The 20,711-nt window shown below is 50.1% G+C and overlaps 1 protein-coding gene across 46 annotated transcripts in view; it reads right to left on the bottom strand.

Annotated features, from left to right (window-relative positions):
• MICAL3 (microtubule associated monooxygenase, calponin and LIM domain containing 3) overlaps positions 1–20,711 on the bottom strand; it is a 232,899-nt gene that overhangs the window by 29,123 nt on the left and 183,065 nt on the right. For 17 of the 46 annotated variants that reach the window (XM_008250134.4, XM_089304311.1, XM_089304321.1 and 14 more), the window contains 7 exons: positions 20,453–20,648; positions 10,342–10,592; positions 7,995–8,084; positions 6,017–6,154; positions 4,914–4,976; positions 1,682–1,795; positions 764–904 (listed from right to left, as the gene is read on the bottom strand). In XM_008250134.4, coding sequence (XP_008248356.1) covers positions 764–904; positions 1,682–1,795; positions 4,914–4,976; positions 6,017–6,154; positions 7,995–8,084; positions 10,342–10,592; positions 20,453–20,648 — 993 coding nt within the window. The remainder of the gene's footprint in view (positions 1–763; positions 905–1,681; positions 1,796–4,913; positions 4,977–6,016; positions 6,155–7,994; positions 8,085–10,341; positions 10,593–20,452; positions 20,649–20,711) is intronic. The other 29 variants (XM_008250144.5, XM_070049082.2, XM_070049083.2 and 26 more) reach the window with 11 other exon arrangements.

The raw sequence follows: 20,711 nt of genomic DNA, 5'->3' as shown, positions 1-20,711 counted from the left end.
GAGGGCCCCTCTTCTAGCTGCTTCACACGGGGATCAATCTGGGCCAGTGGCCACTTGCAGGGGTAAGGGACAGCACTCTGCCTTGGTGCTTCTGGAAAGAACACTCCTCTCAGAGGCAAGGGGTCCTGGGTTGCATGTGCCCAGAGTGCTTCTAGCACCCCTCTCTGGTCCCCTTGTCAGCACCATGTAAAAGCAAACACACCCTGTGCTTGAAGGCTGTAAGATGTATCTTTTACCTTCTACAGCCCAGAATATACAAGGAGTAGGTTGCTGGCCAAAGCTGTTTGCAGAGGTCTGTGCACAAGGAAGGTGGGATGGAGAACAGAGTTGCTGCTGAGGTGGGTGTTCTGCCTAGTGGCTAAGGGATCCACGTCCCACACAGGAATGCCTGGGTTTGATTCCTGCCTCTCTCTCCTCATTCAAGCTTCCTGCTGATGCAGACTCCAGGAGATAGTAGTTGATGGCTTAAGGAGTTGGGTCCCTGCCATAAAGCAGGGTACCTGAACTGAGTTCCTGGCTCTTGGCTTTGACCTGGTCCAGTTCAGGCTGTTGTGGGCATTTGAAGAGTAAAGCAGACAATGAGAATTCTCTGTCTACCTCTCTCTTTCTCTCTGACAATAATGAAAAACAATAATAAAAAAAAGAACAGATTTGTTGGCCACTGTGAGAGCTGCTCTGCAGGACCTGGGTTCTTGGTGCCACTCCCACACCCATGGGACTCTAGGAATTCTGAAGCTGCTTCTCCTGCCAACAACAGGCTTACCTCTCTCTTGTGGCTTCATCAAGGAGGGCTCCTCCTCATTTTCTGATACCCTCAGTTCCAGCTCTGCTTCTATCTCGGCCTGGCGCCGCAAGCGAAGCTCCGTCTCAGCATCTGATGGGATGTCGTCAGACCAGTGCTGATCTGGCAGAGGGAGGGGACGGTGCAGAATTGGGTGCACATCCTGATGAGGCCTTGCTCCTTTTCCAGTCTCCTGCCTCCCTCACGGAACAGTCCCGGCTGACTATCTGCCACAGCCACAGGTGGTCTGGACCAGAGCCCACAGTCCCAGTGAGCCCTGCCTCTTCCCTGGTGCACCCTGAGCTTCAGAGAGACTTAGCCAAAAGTCCTCTCCTGACTTGAAGCACACTGTCCCAGGCCACAGAGCCTCATCAAAGCCTGTGGTATTGCTTTCTTTTTACAGCAACAGTGACACATGGCAGTTCCTGACACAAAGACAGCATGACTGTGGAGGGCAGGCCTTGCTTCCCTCACTCATGCACTGCCTGGGCCCTTTCTCCTTTCGCCAGTCCCAGGCCTACCCACCCCAACAGTGCAGCCATGGTCTGAGCTCCCTCCAACTCACCTGTGCCCTGTTTTCCCAAATGCCATCTCATTGTACCCAGCTCTCGGAAAGCAGCCCCTGGGTCACAGACCCTGTGCAACACCTCCCATTTACTCAGGTTCATAGCCCCAGCCCAATGAATGCAGGCTATGAAGCACAGTGGCTATGGGTGGCTGAAATCAGGCAGAGTAAAGAAGGAGCCAGAGACCTAACAGATGTACCCCCTGAGCTCTCTACTTTTGCTTTAGAGGACTTTTTTTTTTTTAATCTTTTCTGAGTTCAAGCCACTCTGTCCCTGTCCCTTGGCAGGGAACAGGTGTTCACCATGGTGGAGAGGGGAAGCCGGGCCCCCGTACCATCATCCAGCTCAGCACCAGTGTCCCCTGGGTCCCCATCCTCTGCAGCCTCCCCTTCTATCTCTGCTGGCTCCGAGTCCGCATCTTCCTCCAGGTCATTCTCATCCAGTGGGACTGTAAATCAGAAATGTTCAAAGAAAGAAAGAAAAGGATAGACAGACTGCCTTTTCACATGGCAAGAGGTTACAGCTTTTCTGAGGGTGGTGAGGGGAAGGCCGTGAGAAGGTAGGAGGACAGCAGATGGGGTGGGGGGTACTCCCTAAGAGTAGTGTGGGTGCTGGGAAGGGCCCGGAGCCACCCAAAAGCAGGAGAGCAATGTTTCTCAGTCCTAGCAGGGCCAAGGCAAAGGAGAGGGGCCACTTAAGGTCCAGTCACTTTCCTCTTCCTCCAGGGGCTACTTGCTGTGAGCCTCAAGTTTGTAGACAGAACGGAAAATGCTTGTTTCTCCAGGCTCCCCCTGTTGACTACTTCACATGCCCTGAGTCATTTAATCTTTACAACAACAAAGCTGAGGACATTTCTAATGCCTGCAATTCAGAGATGAAGCTGTTCAGGTGAGTTGTTCGTGGCCACACCATTCGATGCAGCAATCACACCCCTGTGACAGGTGATAACCCCTCCCCTTCCCCCTGGCAGAGTTTAGAGCTCTTCGTGGGGTGACTTAGAGGGATACTTTTTTAAAGCACAAGGTGGTGTGGGGTTTGAGGCACGATGTTAAGTTCATTTTCTGGACCCGAGGGTAGCCCTTCAGTGCATAAACAGAGGCAGAGCCCTGACGCAGTTGGTAATGGATCCCATTACTCCTTAGAAGGGACCAGCCTCTCAACGTCCCCTCCCTGTCCCCAACCTCTGCACGCTTGCAACTCGCATGGGTGGTTTCCCAGGGCTCTTGAGGACTTCCTTGAGGGGCCTGCATAGCCACTCTCAATGCATTCCTAAAGGTGTTCATGTCAGGACAAGGGGTTGTGCTTTGCAGAGCACACATGGGAGTCAAGGATCTGAGGCCATGGTGGGCTGTGTGGCAGAGAATGGGCCTCAGCAATAGGAAAAAGGGCATGCTGAAAGCGAGAGGGTGTGCCAGGTCATGGCCAGACCCTCTCAAGTGACTGTTATCTTTCTGTAAGCTGCCAACTGACTGCATCTCCACATCTCAGGGATGTACACAGAAGCTGTGCCACACACAGGACAAATGGTCAGCAAGGAAAATCAAGGAAGTGACTACCTCTAGGGTAGAAAGGGGGGCGACAGGAACAGGGACTAAGAAGGGCGCATGTCTAAGACAAACAGGTTGGGAGTGAGACAGACAGTCCAGGTTACCAGGGGTGACGGGTGGGGGGAGCTCCAGGGTAAGATCCGGGTTGGCAAGTGACTAGTGCATCCTCTTGAGATGCCAGGGCAGCCCATGGAACTGGCAATGCCAAGACGCTTTCCTATGGGGCATATACTAGGAGAAAATTACTCCAGTATTTCTACAGGTGAAAAACCTTCGTGCAGTGACACTGACACTGCTTGTGGCCACTCAAGGAAGACAGTCCATCAAACCCTAGGGAGCCTGCCTAGGCTCAAACAATAGTCCCGCTCACAGGCACATAGCTCCTCTGGGCTCCTCATTCCAACCTGAGCTTGACATGTAGACAGCAGGGACATTGCTGTCTGTACCATTTCTGAGGAGGCTGGTGGAATGAAAGATCCAGAGGCAATTGAACTTGAGCCCGTCCCATGGAGAGAGCCCTTTGTGCCTGACATGCTTGCTAGAATGAGTCTGGCATCGAGATGGTAATTTTACACTTTGTTTGGCAAGTGAACTGGAAGCAAGCACAAAGGCCCTGCTGCACAGGACTCTCCAGTTTGGCACAATTCAGGGTGTACTAGATGAGCCTGGTCCCCATGCTGGTTCCTTGGTCCTGCAGTGTTATAGTTCCTGCTACCAAGCATCTGCTGTGGATTCAAAAGGGTAAGAAGTCTACACTCCTCAGGAGTACCTTGAGAGGAACAATTGTCATACACATCAAAAAATAAACAAGTGAGAGATATCAATGCAGCAGCAGCATATGCTGAAAGAGACACAGCTCAAGGGATGGAATCAGGTGATTAAGTCTGGGTTAAGATGGAGCGCAGAGTGCTAGAAGCTGCCACACAAACTGGTGAGCCACACGCCATGACAGCCAGGAATTGCCAACATACTCAGCTCTTGGCTTATTTCAGCTGCCAGCTGGGAAGTCCTTATGCCTCAGCCCTGTCCCCCCATCCTAGGAACGGTCATTATCCAGAAGGGAGAAACCAGCAGTTTCTGCTCATGGAGCTGATGTCTCAGGTTCTGCTGAACCGGACATCACATGAAGTTTGCTGTCTCCTTGCCGCCCTATGGAGGCACCTCTTGACTTGTGCGTGTCCACTCTGGGGACAATGGATGGGCTGGTAAGAGCCAGGTAGTAAGGATCCACGAGTGGCAATCCTGTTCATCCCAGAAGTGACCACTAGGATGGTGGTTCTCCACCAGGGAGTGACACTGCCCTTCTTCAGTCCCAGCTGGAATCATGGTGAGGGGGTGGGGATGGAGCTGCACTGACACTTAGGGTTCTGAGGACATGGAAGTTAAACTTCAGGCATTGCAAGGAACTGTCCTAACCCAAATGCCAACAACCTCCCATTGAGAAAGACGTTTCCAGAAAAACATAGGGAGGACATGTAAGGCTTCTCAACTATGTCTTGGCCTGAGAACTTAAGGGGATACCTGCACCTTGGTCTGGAGATCCAGATGCTGTCACTTCCAGTTACACCCAGTCTGTCTCTCCATCCTCAGCAGAACAATGTCCATCAGTTCCCTGCTCTCTTTCCAAGTTCTGACGGTTTCCTTCTTCCATACTTTGGCAGGTTTGTGCAAAATTACCTCATTCCTTTACTTTCACACCCGACTTACTTTCTACAGACTGTAAACCTCAGTGCTAACAATGTTCTTTCAGCTTTGGCCTTTTTATCTGACCTCTATCAATGACTAGAAAAAGCGAGTCTCTGTGCTGTCTCTCCTTGACGGGACTGAGGGACACATGGTGTGCATCTGGTCCATGCAAGGATGAGCTGCCTGAGTGAGGCATGCACGGCTCCCACCCACCTCTAGCTCTGCCCTCGCATGCACTAGCGACAGGACCAGAATCCTAGTGTTAAGGTACCAGCAGAGCTGCCTAGAGAGAGGTTGCAGTGAGTGGAGCGAGAGCAAACATCACCAGACTACCTCCGGACACTGTCTCCAGCCAGGCCTGCACGGCTGCGCGGCGTATGGAGGGAAGGTCAGGCACTGAATTTAAAACAGACGATAAATACAAAATTACACAGCTGTAAGTGTTCCCGGAAGGGAGAGCTGAGTCATCCCCAAAGTCCAGAACTGGGGAGAATTTCAGATGACGTCAGGGGACAGAGGCACCGACGAGGGGTAACAGCTCCACTGCTAGCCTATGTGATGGGTACCTATCTGCCAAGAGGAGAGAAGAAGGGAGACAAGAGTGCCCAGGCGGGTTGCAGGCTGCAGAGCCAGTCCCATCTTGCAGGCTGCCTTGATGCCCCAGTTGGCAGGGTCTCTCTCCTGTGTGCAGAGCTCCTGGCAAAACCTTGAGCAGAGGAGGGTCACAGCTGCAGGTGACGACTGAGGGCTGGAGAGGATCGAACGTGCTGTTAGATGCTGCTTCGTGGGGCAGGGGCCACCCCGTTGGGATACATGGAGCTTGTGGGGGTGGGTATGGCCTGTGAGGAGAGGCCAAGGCTGATGACCCAAGGATTCAGAAGATAGATACTGAGGAGAATGACAAGGCAGCCCCCAATTTTTTTCTTGTATTGCTGTTGCTCACAAGATGTCAGAGTAGGATCCGCTTTCATCCTATCATGAGACACAAACCATCTTGCCTGACGCCTTTCTGGCCTCCTTGACAGGAAGTCTCTCCTAAAGCCTCATTTCTCTTCCAAGTATGCTCCTTCAACCCCCTTCCTGCCAATGCACATCCATACCCAGATACACACTGCAGAGAAAGCACCAGAAAGAGAAGCCCAGCCTATGTGGGAGAAAGAAAACTCTTGGTATCCCCAAGGTCAGGTTTATTTTCTTGTTTTTACATCAATAGAGAACACAATCTCTTAATCCACAGAGAACTTTACATCTCCTCAAATGGGAGTCAAGGGCACTTGTCACAATTACCATCAGGGAAATGAAATGCTCTGCTGCCTCCTCCTCCAAAGCTGATGGCTTTGACCCTGACAGGAAGGGCCTGAGCAGCAATGGTAGGGGAAGCCAGGAAGGAAAGTGCTTGGCGGGCACAGTGGGAGCTCAAACTTTAAAGCGGTTACCTCTGGAAGTAGAGGAGTCAGAGGTTGGCACCATTCTCTCTTCCTCCTCTTTCTCACGAATGTGTGTCCAGTGCACATCGGCCTGGATCTCCAAGGGGTCAGCTGGATTTATGATCTGCTGTAGTCTCTGGTTCCCGGCTAGTGTACCAGGTTCAAGGGGTGCAGGAGACAAGCGGGAAGAAGGAAGGAGAAAACAGTCAAGGGTAGGAGGGGGTGAAACACCACAGCAAAGGAAACAGAAAAAGTTACAGTATTTGCCAGGATTGATTTGAGTCAGAAAGAGGTAAAAATTGAGAACATGCACACGCCTGTAAGCACGCGCACACACACACACACACACTCACCCATGCTAATCACTCATCTTTAGTCATTAAATTTAGTCAAATCACTGCTTTAGTCATTCAGCCTTCACGTGCAGCATTAATTTCACTAGCAGACCACATGTTCCCAGTCCAAATGCCACGGTGCAGGTTACACATGGCCTCCAAGGGGCCACTCCGCCAGTGTCATGAGGACTCAGCTGTCACCAGAGCAATGGCATACACCATGAGTGACCCTTCTGCCGGCTGCATGGCAGGGCACTCACCTCCTTCGACATTTAACTCAAGTGACAAGAGACAGGTGGGAAGGGGCAGGTCACTGTGTCACGTACCAGCCAGCCGACACAGGACAGAAATGTACTTGGTGGTTACTTCAGCTTCTATCTTTCACAGCGAGAGCTGCTGCGAGAGAGAAAGAAGTCCTGCTTCCCTAACAGGCCTCATGCTGCATGCTGGGTCTTCGGCAGAGGCCCACATGGCGAGGCGGCAGCTGGGAAGGAAGCAGCGCTCTGCCCTGTTAACTCCCATGGCCTCGGCAGTCCACGGTAGCAGTGAGAGCAACTCCTGTCTACTTTTTCTACCGTCAAACACTCTCATAAAACCCCATTTGGCGCCCTGCTGATCCCCTCTGGACACAAGACCTGGTTTCATGTTGAAGTGGTAACTGACCAGCAGCTACCAGAGAGCCCCAGGATCTGCATGCAGCCCCTGCCCTGTGGGATGCCTGTGATTAGTGCTTAGACCATGCCGTACAGCTGGGTTAGGAGAAAGGACAGCCAGCAGGTCGGGGAGGTGGGGGATGCCGTGGAAGGCAGGATGGCTGTTCAGGCAGCAAGAGCAGGTGCCACCGGATCTGAGGGCTCTGGGACTCTGGCCACAGCAGCCTCCATCTGGGAGTGCATGTCATCGCTCCCTCAATAATCACCTGGATGGTCTGGCTTTGGTCCTGGCCATCACCAAGACAAGCTCTCGAGTTCTAGTGGCAGGGAAGGTACCAACAGGGTACCAAATCTGACAGAACATTCTGCTTCTGCAGGTATCAGGCCCTCCTTGCTCTTTACTGGGGCCGCGGGTCTCTACAGATTCCTGCACTTGGCTTTGTAGTGCTTGATGAGGCTGAACCATAGCAAAGTCGCTAAAGAGCATGGTGCCTTAGGATGGAGGAAGGAAAGTCAAAGAGAAAAACCAAGGACCTTTCTTCACCTTCCAAGAAAGAAAGGGAAGAGAGTGACTCCTCTACCTAAGCAATGTCTGCTTCCTGTCAACCTGCCTGGAAGCCAGCATGTCCTTCTTTCTCAGGGAAATGTTAAAGGCACCTGTGAGGGGCAGAGGCACTGTGGCCATGGCAGGTGGTTCCTGGTGAGAAGCAGCCGGGCCTTGACAGACAGGGTAACCTGCAGCAAAACCTACAGGGGCATGGAGGGGCCACAATTGATAGGGCTGTATCTGACTTCTACTTGACTCTCTTTTGCCTTACATGCTACTGTGTACACGGGTTTGAAGGTTGGGTCCAGGGCCCAGGGCCAGATGCCCAGCTAGTTATGTGCAATGCTCTGTAAAATACAGATCTTTTCATGTGGGACCTGCTCTTGCAGGCAGATTTTGGATGGCTGCTAGGGAACCAGGGTAGAAGGTGGGCGAGGGGGCAGAGTGGGTACCTTTACGTGTACCCGTATCTTCTTCCTTTGAGAGGTGCTGGAGCCACTGGCCTTGCAGGAGTTCTCTGTCCCAGGGGCAGTACTCCCCTTCTACAGCAGGGGGAGCCAGACACCCACAAACAGCATCAAGAATCCCATAGAGGGATGGATGGAGAGAACAGGGAACGGAGAGGAGGGAAGAGAACAGAGAGGAGAGTTACCTTCAGCTGCAAGGCAATAGTGCCTATCACTTGCCTACACAGGCCTTGAAGTCTGCTGCTCAATGACACACACAGGCTCCCACCTGGGAACTCGCAGAGTTTGGCTGAACTTGTTGGTATGTGCTTCTCTAGTTACCTACAGGTTTGGTCTTGATGTTAGGTCCAAGTCCGGGAAATGAGGCTTCCTGTGTGAACGCTGGAAGAAACTCCCTTGAAAAAGGAGTCAGCTTTGACCCTAAATTGTGCTGGAGCATTAGCCATCAGATGGAGAGAATGAGGCAGCTCTGGGGGCAGCACAGTCCTGAAGACAGCAGCAAAGAGAACTGAGGCTCCAGCCAGTGCCTGGCTCCTTTTTGTACAGGCCTCACTCATTTCTCATAAAACTAATGGCACCAGGAGGGGCAGGCCGTGGACATAGCCTCTGTCTTCAGACGCAAGAGGGCAGCAGAATTTGGAGAGGCCCCTTATGAAGCCTGAGGCAGTGCCCTGACCCTGATCTTCACACCAGTGTGCATCAGGGCTGCAGTCTCCAAAGGAGGTTGGGAGCTCTCCTGGGACCAGCTCAGGAACTTGAGCCACGTCTGGGGAAGGCTCCGACCTTGCAGGCCAGAGAAAACAGGCCCTGGACAGACCAGGCAGCAGGTACGGAATGCTGGGAGCAGGGACAAGCACCATGGCACAGGGGCGAGAAGCAGGAACAAGTGGACAGTCATCAGGATTGAGTCTACCAGGCTGTCCAGAAGTTAATCTAGTCCTCTGACCAAGGGTGGGAAGAATTGATGCTTAGAAATACAAAGGCCCTGGGTCAGCACCGTGGCTCACTAGGCTAATCCTCCGCCTTGCGGCGCCAGCACACAGGGTTCTAGTTCCGGTCGGGGCACCGGATTCTGTCCCGGTTGCCCCTCTTCCAGGCCAGCTCTCTGCTGTGGCCAGGGAGTGCAGTGGAGGACGGCCCAAGTCTTTGGGCCCTGCACCCTATGGGAGACCAGGAGAAGTACCTGGCTCCTGCCATTGGATCAGCGCGGTGCGCCGGCTGCAGCGCGCCGGCCACGGCGGCCATTGGAGGATGAACCAACGGCAAAGGAAGACCTTTCTCTCTGTCTCTCTCTCTCACTGTCCACTCTGCCTGTCAAAAAAAAAAAAAAAAAAAAGGAAAAAAAAAGAAAAGAAAAAGAAATACAAAGGCCCTGGGACCAGCAGTACGGCACAGAGGACTAAGTTGCTGCCTGTGATGCCATCATCCCATGTGGCAGCAGAAGTTGGCCCAAGTGCTTGAGTCCCTACCACCCATGTGGAAGACCAGGAGAGTTCCAGGCTCTTAGCTTCAGCATGGCTCAGTCCTGGCTGTTGCAGCCATTTGGGGAATGAACTAGCAGGTGGATAATTCTCTCTCTCTCTCTCTGTAACTCTTTCAAATAAATAAAATCTTAAAAAAAAATAAAAAAAGGAGAAAGAAAACACAGAAATGCAAAGGCCCATTTCTTCCTCTCTCACTCTATGCCCCAAGGGTAGGGTGCTACCCTTCATCATCCTAGGAGAAGCAGGTCTCCTGGCTTCTTCCTCACCCCTATCAGATATCTGGGTAGCCCAGACTTGGAAAGAATGACAGGCTGGAAGAGGAGGCCCAGAAAGCACTCTGTCATCAATCAAGGTCACCTAGAGCAAGACATAGAGACAGAATGGAAACATCTCAGGTCCATGACAAGAGGCTATTCCAGAACTGAGCAGAGGGACTGAATACGGAAGCTATGATGTACCTTCCTGGGATACAGGCTCTCAAATGATACCATGCATTTTATCCCTGAAACAACTGGTGAACACCCAAGTTCCTAGCAGTCACCAAACCTCAGATTCTAAAAGGCTCAATTTCCCTTTGGTAAAATCAAGATAAAATGAGGAAGAAATGAAATTTGGATGAAATCCTTGGTCTGGCCCTCTGCCTTCCAAGTTCTAAGTAGAGTGCACACCAGGGACGTCATTCCCACTGCCAGTGGGGCTGCTTCTTTATTCCTGTGTCAAGGGCCAGGGAGAGGCAGGCAGGACTGTGCCTGGGCTCTGTGGGAGGCAGCGTGCACGGACTCAGCACAGAGCAGACCACTTCAGGTGGGATGGGGTCAGGGTTAAGAGAAAAGAATTTTTTTCCTGACCTTCACTGGACTCTTCCTCTTCCTCATCATATTCTTCCTCCTCCTCTTCTTCATATTCCTCCTCCTCGTCCTCCTCTTCTTCATTGCCAGGCTCAAAGCTCTTTGAGGCCTCAAGCTCCTCTTCACTCTTTCCTTTCAGAAGAGCGTGGATCCTCACAGCCTCCTTCCAGGGGACGCCACCCAGGTCAGAGGGGGGCAGCCCAGGCTCTTCCTCCTCCTCTTCTTCCTCCTCCATCTCAGACTCAGAACTGCTGTGGAGAAATAAGGACGCACTAGAGTAAGCAGAAGGTTACGAGCCACAGGCAGTGGCAACACGGGCCAGGCCAAGCACCTGCAGAGCAGGAAGGGAGCAAACATAAGAAGGGTCCAGCATCTTTCCTGACTAGGGAGGGAACCAGAAGGAACTCAGGGAGAGAGACTGAGATGGCAGGATGAGGTACACACACTCGAGTGAACACCTACCCAGACCCACATTTGCAAACAGCAAGGCGAGTGTGTGTTTTGGCCTGCACACACCAAGAACACTAAGTCAAGCGTCAATGGACCTCGAGGGCACACACAGGGCAATGGACTTGTTCTGATACAAACTCAAGACTGGGCATCCAGGACAGAGGGAAAGTCTGCTTTCATCTGATTCACTATTTACTCTGTAGAACTCCTACTTGACTCAGGCTGCTCACAACCCTGGGTGTGGCGGGAAGGAGAAGGAGGAGCCCTGAGAGGCTGAATTGACTGGCTGGAAACCAAGCATGGGACTGGAGGTGGGGGCAGCAGAGTCAGGTTCAAGATGTTTCTTCAGATCCCAAAATGTGCCAGTGGAGTAAGCAAGACTTGCGCTCTAATATGGGATGCTGGCATCACAAGCAGAAGCTTCACCACTGTGCCACAAATGCCAGTCCCTGGATAGATAGCTTCTATGAGAAGATATACATATGACCAAGTATATGAGAAAAACACTCAGTGTCACTAGCCATCAGGGAAATGCAAATGAAAACTCTCTTGATATATTACCCAACCCCAGTCAGATTGGCTACTATCAATGAAACAAAACCTAACATATGCTGACAAGGATAGAGAATGTGGTAGGAATGTAAATGAGTACAGCCTGAATAGAGAACACCATGGAGGTTCCTCCAGAACTACCACAGATCCAGCAATCCCATTTGTGGATATATAGCCAAAGGAAATGAACTTGGCATATCAAAGAGAAACCTGTACTCCCGTGTTCATTGTAGCATTATTTGCAACAGCCAAGATGTGGGATCAACCAAGGTGTCCACTGGCAGATGAACAGATAATGAAAATGTAGTATTTATATAATAGAATATTATTCATCAATAAAAGAGAATGAAATCCTGGAATCTGTGAGAAAATGGATGAAACTGGAGGACACTGTGTTAAGTGGAATAAGCCAGCCACAGAAAGAAAAATATTTCATGGTCTTTCTCGTGTGTTTCTGGAAGTGACAACAGTTGATCTCAAAGAGGAGAGAATGGGTGGGGCAGCGCTGTGGCTGCTCCACTTCTGACTCCACTCCCTGCTCATGCACCTGGAAAAGCAGCAGAGGACAGTACAAGTACTGGACCCCTGAACCTACTTGGGAGACCCAGAGGAAGCTCTTGGCTCCTCGCTTCAGTCTGCCATATCATCAGTGCAGTCTTCCTCATGGCCTGGACTATATGGCCATTTGTGTAGTGAACCAGCAGATGAAAGCTCTATCTCCCCTTCTCTCTCTCTCTCTCTGTCTCTCCCTCTCTCTCTGTAACTCTGCCTTTCAATTGAATAAATAAATCTTAAAAAACAAACAAACAGAGGAGAGAATGGGGGTGTATAGAGGCTGAGAAGTGTCAGGGCAGGGGTGCAGGGAGGGGCAAAGTGAGGCTGGGTAATGTGCACCACAGCAGTGAGCCAGGAGGAATACATGCTGCATTCCACAGAATGTGGGTGACTCTAGTTTACGGATCTTACATACTATATGAAGAACTAGGGAACAGGAGTACAAAGACTCCAAACACAAAGAAATGGTGCCCTATTTGATCATCACACATAGTACACACATCTTGAATTATCTCTGTGCCCTGTAAGCATGTATAATTATTTATACCAATTATACCAATGTATAATTATTTATACCAATAAAAAGAAAAAAAATTACAAAGGATTTGGGCCACAGACAGCTTGACATCTGGGTTTTGAGTATTTTTCAGTATTTCTTTACTGGTATTATGTCTGTCCTATCTTTGTGTTTTCAATACTTTCTTATTAAAGAATGTACTCAGTGTATGTCTTTAACATCACTCAAACATGAAATAAGGATAAAGACACTTCTATGCTCATCTTAAACCCTCAGTGGGCAGAGGAAGGCCATCTTGTCCCTCCTCCAAGGCTGGGTGTGCCCATGGCTTGTTCAAGAATGTGCCAGCTCGAGGATGTGGGGAAAAAGGGACACTAACCCACTGTTGGTGGGAATGCAAACTGGTCAAGCCACTATGGAAATCAGTCTGGAGATTCCTCAGAAACCTGAATATAACCCTACCATTCGACCCAGCCATCCCACTCCTTGGAATTTACCCGAAGGAGTTTAAATTGATAAACAAAAAAGCGGTCTGCACCCTAATGTTTATTGCAGCACAATTCACAATAGCCAAGACCTGGAACCAACCTAAATGCCCATCAATGGTAGACTGGATAAAGAAATTATGGGATATGTATTCTTTAGAGTACTATACCGCAGTAAGAAACAACGAAATCCAGTCATTTGCAACAAAATGGAGGAATCTGGAACACATCATGCTGAGTGAAGTAAGCCAGTCCCAAAGGGACAAATACCATATGTTCGCCCTGATCGGTGACAACTGACTGAACACCAAAAAGGAAACCTCCTGAAGTGAAATGGACACTATGAGAAATGGTGACTTGATCAGCATAGCCCTGACTGCTAATGGACAACTTAATACATTATCCCTCATAGTATTTTTTTTTGTCTGTTCTACTTAATATGACTGGTTTAATTCTGTAATTATCACACAGTTATTCTTAAGTGTTGAAAATTAACTGAAATGTGATCCCTGTTAAACATAAGAGTGGGAATAAGAGAGGGAAGAGATGTATAATTTGGGGCATGCTCGGGCTGACTTGCCCCAATTGGTAGAGTTGGAAACATACCAGGGGATTCCAATTCAATCCCATCAAGGTGGCATGTGCCAATGCCATCTCACTATCCCAAGTGATCAATTTCAGTTCACAATTGATCATAATGAAAGGACTAAGAGTCAAAGGGAGCACATAAACAAGTCTAGTATCTGCTAACACCAACCAATAGAATAAATAAAGGGGAGAGTGATCCAACATGGGAAGTGAGATACTCAGCAGACTCATAGAATGGCGGATGTCCTAAATAGCACTCTGGCCTCAGAATCAGCCCTAAAGGCACTCGGATCTGGCTGAAAAGCCCATGAGAGTATTTCAGGCATGGAAAGCCAAGACACTCTGGCAAAAAGATCTCTGTGAGTGAGATCCCAGTGGAAAGAACAGGTCTTCAAAGAGGGAGGTGCCTTTCTCTGAAGGGAGGAGAGAACCTCCACTTTGACTATGACCTTGTCTAAACAAGATAAGAGTCGGAGAACTCAAGGGGCTTCCATAGCCTTGGAAACTCATAACTGGTGCATAGGGAGACTACTGATGCCATAAACAGGAGTGTCAATTTGTAAATTCAACAACAGGAGTCACTGTGCACTTACTCCTCATGTAGGATCTCTGTCCTTAACGTGCTGTACACTGAGGCTTAATGCTATAACAAGTACTCAAACAGTATATTTCACTTTGTGTTTCTATGGGGGTGCAAACGATTGAAATCTTTACTTAATGTACACTAAACTGATCTTCTGTAAAAAAAAAAAAAAAAAAAAAAAAAAGAAAGAAATTATCAATTCCCAACTTGACTCTCACTGGGATTAAACATGACAATAGGTCTGATCTGATTTCATCATCATTTAAAAAAATAATCTATTATTTTTCACTTTATGTTTCTGTGTGGGAGCAAACTGTTGAAATACTTACTTAAGGTATACTAAGCTGATCTTCTGTATATTAAGATAATCGAAAATGAATCTTGATGTGAATGGAAGGGGAGAGGGAGTGGGAAAGGGGAGGGTTGTGGGTGGGAGGGACGGTATGGGGGGGAAGCCATTGTAACACATGAGTCGTACTTTGGAAATTTATATTCATTAAATAAAAGATAAAAAAAAAAAAAAAAAAAGAATGCGCCAGCGGTCAGCAGGGTGGAGGGCACCACACTGCAGCCTCCTGGGGGGGGGGGGTGTCAGTGCAGCCCTGTCCTGCCATGAGGAAGACTGCACTGATGATATGGCCAATGAACACATATCCTGTGACAGGGACAATGATGCTCCACTTAGCACTATTAGTGCCACTCTGGCTAGCTTTATGACAGCTCAAGGAGCATGGAAGCATGGCAAGCAAGGCATGAAACATAAAAAGGAGAGTGCATAAAAGCATAAAACCATTGCCTGTCCTCATAAGCTATATGCTAAGCCTGCTTCCGAGAGGTCTTGGGGCTTGTTTCTAGAGACCCGAGGCAGGCAAGTGGCCTCCATCTCTGTGTGCTGGATGGACAGCCCTCTGACAGGTGGTGCCAAATGCTCTTTCCCAAGCTTTCTATAGCATAGGATTGACCAGGTATATTCAGTGCCTCAAGGTTCATCTGTATTTCCTGGCTGCTCCCAGCACCTGAACCTCTGAGTCTGGCTTTGTCAGGGTGTGGAAGGAAGGATGGGGTAGTGAGTCAGACCCCCTTGCACTACGGTCTGGACACTTTTCACATGGAGAGGATCCCGTATCAAAAGAAAACAGTTCAGGCAACCAGCTTCCATCTCCCTCTGGAAGGAGATAGTGGCCCTCCAGGAGAGACAGGGCCAGAACATCTGGTTATCAAGATCCCATTCCATCAGAGGGGGTGTCCATTTTCACACTGGGAACAATGCACTCCCTCCGAGAGCAGGCGCCGGAGCTGCTAGGCCCAGGGAAGTGCATATCACAGTGATCAGCACAGCTAAGATGGGCAAGAATGCACATGACCCACAGATTACAGAAGTCAGGACAGGTTCTCCATATTTCAGAGGGGCCAGAGATGTCCCCCATAAGCCCCTCTAGGAAGCCTTCATCACGAGGGGCTGCTCCCTGCAGTTAGAAGATCTAGCGAAACCTCTTCCTGTTTCAATTCATCCCTGACCCATCAGTTCAAAGCACTGTCCCTGAATTTTCCCTCCTGTGTCTTTTTATTGAGGCACTGACAGGGCCAGGGCAGAGGGAACAAAACCCACAGGCACGTGGCTTACATTACAAAGAGGCAGAGTTGCTCTACTTCAATGAGGTTCCGCTGTATTGGGAGGGGCAGACCGGAGGACAGCACCACAATAGTGACAGCAAAGGCTGACTGAGCCCTGCCACAGTGCCACGGAGTGCGAGGCACTTCCCCCAGACTGGCTCACTTAACTACACACCACTCCAGGGCATAGCTACTATGCCTTTCACGGAAGCTTAAGAATATCAGACCACTTATGTGAGGTGAGGTCAGGATTCCTAGCAGTGTGCACATCACACCTGCTGGGCCCTCTTGTGGCTCTCTGCCCACCAGCAACTGCCAGGGTAGCCATCCCAGGAAGAAAGTCATGATCACACTCATGGCTGCCTGGGTGAGACCTCAGCAAGTGGAGACCAGGGATTCAGGCAGGCAGGGTGCTGTGGGGAATGCACTTCCTGGTTTCCAAAGGGAAACAGGAATCAGGTTCAAGAAGAGAGACTGCTCTTCCATCTTTCCTGTCCCCAAGGCCCCTCCATGCAACCGTAAATATGCTACCACTAAGCAGATGGCTGAAAGGTGTACGTCATCCATGAATCTTTACCCGGTGAAACCCAATCCATGCTAAAAGCAGCATCCTGCTCAGCAATGGCTCATGTTGCTGCCTGTGCTGGAACGGGGGTGGGGAAGGAGGCTACAGGAACAGGCATGGTTAGCCTTGAAGAAGTGGCATTTCCCCACAGTTATTCTCATGGAAGGTAAAGCCCACTGGGGCTGGCCTGCCTTCAACTTGTGGGGAGTCCTGTCTGGAAAGCACATTTGTTCGCTCCAGGCCTCAGTGACTGAAGCCAACTACGTAGGCTGTACACAGTCCCTTCACTGCTCAGGGCAAATTCTTCTGGCCAGTCAGAGAAAAATGACACTGACATCCTAAGGTGAGTCTCTCTTGTCTTGGCCACTCGGCCTCTCCACAGAAAATAAACACTCTACTGTTAAGTTCCCCTCAGGAGGGCAGGCCATCCTTGCCTGCAAGGACCCACACCAGGAATTTGATGGTAAGAATCGTGTGGGATGTGTATCACAAATAGACACCCCAATAGATTCCCCAGGGCAGGGCTCAGGAATTACTTTTCACCACATATGCCAGGCGGTGTTTTGTCACCAAGGAAATCTGGAAAACTAAGAGTGCTGATTCTCAAAGCGTGGTCTCTCTCTGGTCTACAGCATCACCTGGGAGCTGTTTAAAAACAAAAATCTCAGCTTTAACTCCAGATCGACTGAATCAGCTCAGCCAAGCTTGGTTATAATGCCCCAGGACGGGGCCAGCGTGGACCAAGACCAATTTCTGGCCCTCAACCCATTTGTTCAAGGAAACGAGTGGGAGAATTCATGGGCCTGGCCCACCTCCTGCACGGTGCTTACAACTACAGGTAATATAGTAGCAATAGTAACTGCTGGCACTGAATTAGCACTCACTGGTTGTTGCTGTCTTAGATTTAATCCCCACAGCAAATCTCTGAGGTGCAGTATCCTTTACAGATGAGGAAATGGAGGCACTTGGGCAACCACAGGTTGGGTAACCTTCCTGCAGCTAATAGCTGCCAGAGTAGGGCTTCCAGCCCAGATCTGTTAGGCCCCAAAGCCAGGTTTTTTTCTGTTTTTGTTTTTTAAGATTTATTTATTTATTTTGAAAGAGTTACAGAAAGAAAGGGAGAGTGAGAAAGAGAGAGATAAAAAATTTTCATCTGCTGTTTCACTCCACAAAAGGCTGCAACAGCCAAGGCTGCACCAGGCCAAAACCAGTAGCCAGGAACCGGGAGCCAGGAACATCATCTGGGTCTCCCAAGTAGGTAGCAGGAGCCTAAGTACTTGGTCCATCCTCTGTTTCTTTTCCCAGGCCATAAGCAGAAGCTGAATCAGGACTGGCGCAGCAGGGACATGAACTGGCACCCATATGCTGGCACTGCTATACCACAACACTGGCCCCACCAAAACCATGCTCTAAAACAGCACATTATGTGGCCTCCTGCAGCAGATACCTGAGTTGAGAGTTCTCTAGACTCCCAGAAAGTGTGGTTGGACCAGGTGATTTTTTTTTTTTTTTTTTTTTTGACAGGCAGAGTGGACAGTGAGAGAGAGAGACAGAGAGAAAGGTCTTCCTTTGCCGTTGGTTCACCCTCCAACGGCCGCCGCGGACAGCGCGCTGCGGCCGGCGCACCGCGCTGATCCGATGGCAGGAGCCAGGAGCCAGGTGCTTCTCCTGGTCTCCCATGGGGTACAGGGCCCAAGCACCTGGGCCATCCTCCACTGCACTCCCTGGCCACAGCAGAGGGCTGGCCTGGAAGAGGGGCAACCGGGACAGAATCCGCCGCCCCGACTGGGACTAGAACCCGGTGTGCCGGCGCCGCTAGGCGGAGGATTAGCCTAGTGAGCCGCGGCACCGGCCGATTTCTTAAAGCTATTTTGAGGGGCTGGCGTTGGGGCACAATGGGTTAAGCCACTTGCAATACTGGCATTCCATATGAGTGCTAGTTTGAGTCCTGGCTGCTTTACTTCCAATCCAGTTCCCTGCTAATGTGCCTGGGAAAGCAACAGAAGATGGTCCAAGTGCTTAGGCCCCTGCCATCCACATGGGAGACCTAGCAGAAGTTCAACGCTCCTCACTTCAGCCTGGCCCAGTTCTAGCCATTACAGCCGTTTAGGGAGTGAAACAGCAGATGGAAGATATCTCTCTCTCTCTCTAACTCTGCCTTTCAAATAAATACATAAATCTTTAAAAAGAAAAGAACTGCTATATTATTTTTCATCTTCAAGTGTAACATCTTATCAAGGAAGAACCGAAGGCAGAAAATGCACCAAACTCTGTGCTTTGTGCTGCAGGGAAGTTGGAAAAAAATACATGATACAGCTCTTGCAGCTTATATTTTCCTTGGGGAAACTAAGACCAAATCTGCAGCTATTTCCTCTGGGCTTTTCACTTTTAAGAGGCCATTTTTCACTCTGCATAGCATCTAAAGGTGTTCTTCTTTTTCAAATTTAAGTAAGACGTGTGTCTCCTGCACTGCATAGATGATGACTGATCTGTTCCATGCTGCCCTTGCTATTACACTGTACTATAAGTACTGTGATTCCAGCCTTCTATGCATCTGCTGCCCCTTGCCTTTCACACTGCGTAAATTGTGGTGAGGAAAATCTCTTAGAGCAGTGAAGTCGTACTGACCCACACTTACCCCAAAGTCAAGTTATTGGCTCTGCCCAAGGATTTACAATGCGCCCTGACAGCATATCCCACCCCAACTGTGGGGGTCAAGCCAAGAGCATGTGGCCTCCTTCTCTGGAGTGCAGCAGGGTGGGTGGGGCTCCACGGGTGTTCGGGACAGACTGGCAGAGGTATGTGACAATGACAGAACTGCAGGTGCCAGGAGGAAGCTGCTCCTGGAACGAGAGGGGAGCCACTGTGGGGCCAGCTCTAGAGGTGGCAGCTTTGTACAGGGCATGCCCAATGCCAGGGCTGAAGGGGTGGAATGCAGCTGGAAGTAGCTCTGCCCAGCATACACATTCTTGGATCTTTAAAAAAAAAAAAAAAAAGCCCTGCTTTCTTTATCCCCTACTCACTCCCTTCATCACATCGGATGTATGTGCCCAGTACAGGATTCAAACGCTCTTACATGTCAGCACAAAGCTCCCCGGTCAGGGGCTGCAGCAGGAGCTTCCACCTGCAGCCCCACCTGTGTGGATTTCTCCTGTGCACTCTCTGCACCCTGCTGCTGGACGTGGCCAAGGCCATCTCTGCTGATACTGGAGGCCCTGGAATACAAGCCAGCAGCAACAGCAAGCCTGGGAGAGTGTTGGGGGTGGGTTGGAGCATGCATGGCTCCCAGGTTGGTTAAACATAATTTAACACTGGGGTTGGCCAGGTGTAAAACCACTTGCTGCTGAGTGCAGTGGCTCAGAAACAAGTTTTCTGCCCCTGTCTTTACCACGGGGAGAAACAGAAGCCTGGAGAAGTGAGTTGGCCTCTCCAGGACTGCAGTCCACCAGGGGCTGAAGTGCTTCCAATTCAGGGACCTTCCTGGGACCTCCCAAGCAGTCATTGCTTAAATCTACTGCTCTCCCCCACATGCCATCTCATCTTGCCAGAGGATTTGTAAACAACTTGAGGGCAGAACCTGTGACTTATTTTTTTTTCCTGTTACCTTTTCAGAGATTAACAGAGTGCTTGAGACATGGCAAGTATTCAACAAATACTTACTGAGTCTGTGAATTAAGTCCCATGGGTATGATCCTTTCTGGATAACAAGATGAAGACATGGGGCCCTAACTGGAATAGGGGAGAAAGAGTCCTGGGACAGCAGGGAAAACAGGAAGAATCCTGGCCTTGCACACAGGAAACCTCAGGGAATCTTGGCTTGAGTCTTAGTCACCATCAGTGTCCTTACCTATAAGAGGATAAATAAATGCTCCTGTCCTGTCTACTCTGCAGGTTCCTGTGAGGACGACCAAATGAGGGAATGGCCAGGACGTCCTTTGTACCTGGCCCACCAGCATGCCGAATAACCCACGTGTGCTCACACATGCCATGCACTGTGTTAAACAGAGTGCACACCAGCTTCCTTAACCTCTACTTGGGTTCTGGGAGCAAGGTATTAGTCTTATTCCCATTTCTCAGATGGGGCATGGCTGTGGGTGGAAGAGCCAAGAGTCAAACCCAGACAGTCTGGCTTGGACTCCATGTTGTTAAAAGTTGCTGTGCTGCCCTCCCAAGGTGAGGCTGTTCCCTGGGCACAGGCTGACCTGCTGGCCACATCCTCTTCAGTGCCCTTGTCCAGCACGCTGCTCAGGTTGTGCTCAGCCTGCGTCTCCTCGGGTACCTCCTCCAACTCCTCTGCCTGCCTCACGGACAGGCGGTAGTTCTCCAGCTCAATCCGCTCAGGAGTGCCCCTCAGCCGCTTGGCAATGCTGGGCTCCTCCAGGCCATTCACATTTGAACCTGCAAGATGAGCAAAGAAGCCAAGTTCTGATGACGAATGACAGAAAAGGAACACCAGCCACA

Source organism: Oryctolagus cuniculus, chromosome 9 (assembly GCF_051225735.1).
Source record: "Oryctolagus cuniculus isolate XC-2025 breed Fujian yellow rabbit chromosome 9, ASM5122573v1, whole genome shotgun sequence".
NCBI classification, from domain to species: domain Eukaryota; kingdom Metazoa; phylum Chordata; class Mammalia; order Lagomorpha; family Leporidae; genus Oryctolagus; species Oryctolagus cuniculus.
This window is presented reverse-complemented; position numbering and strand designations above follow the sequence as displayed.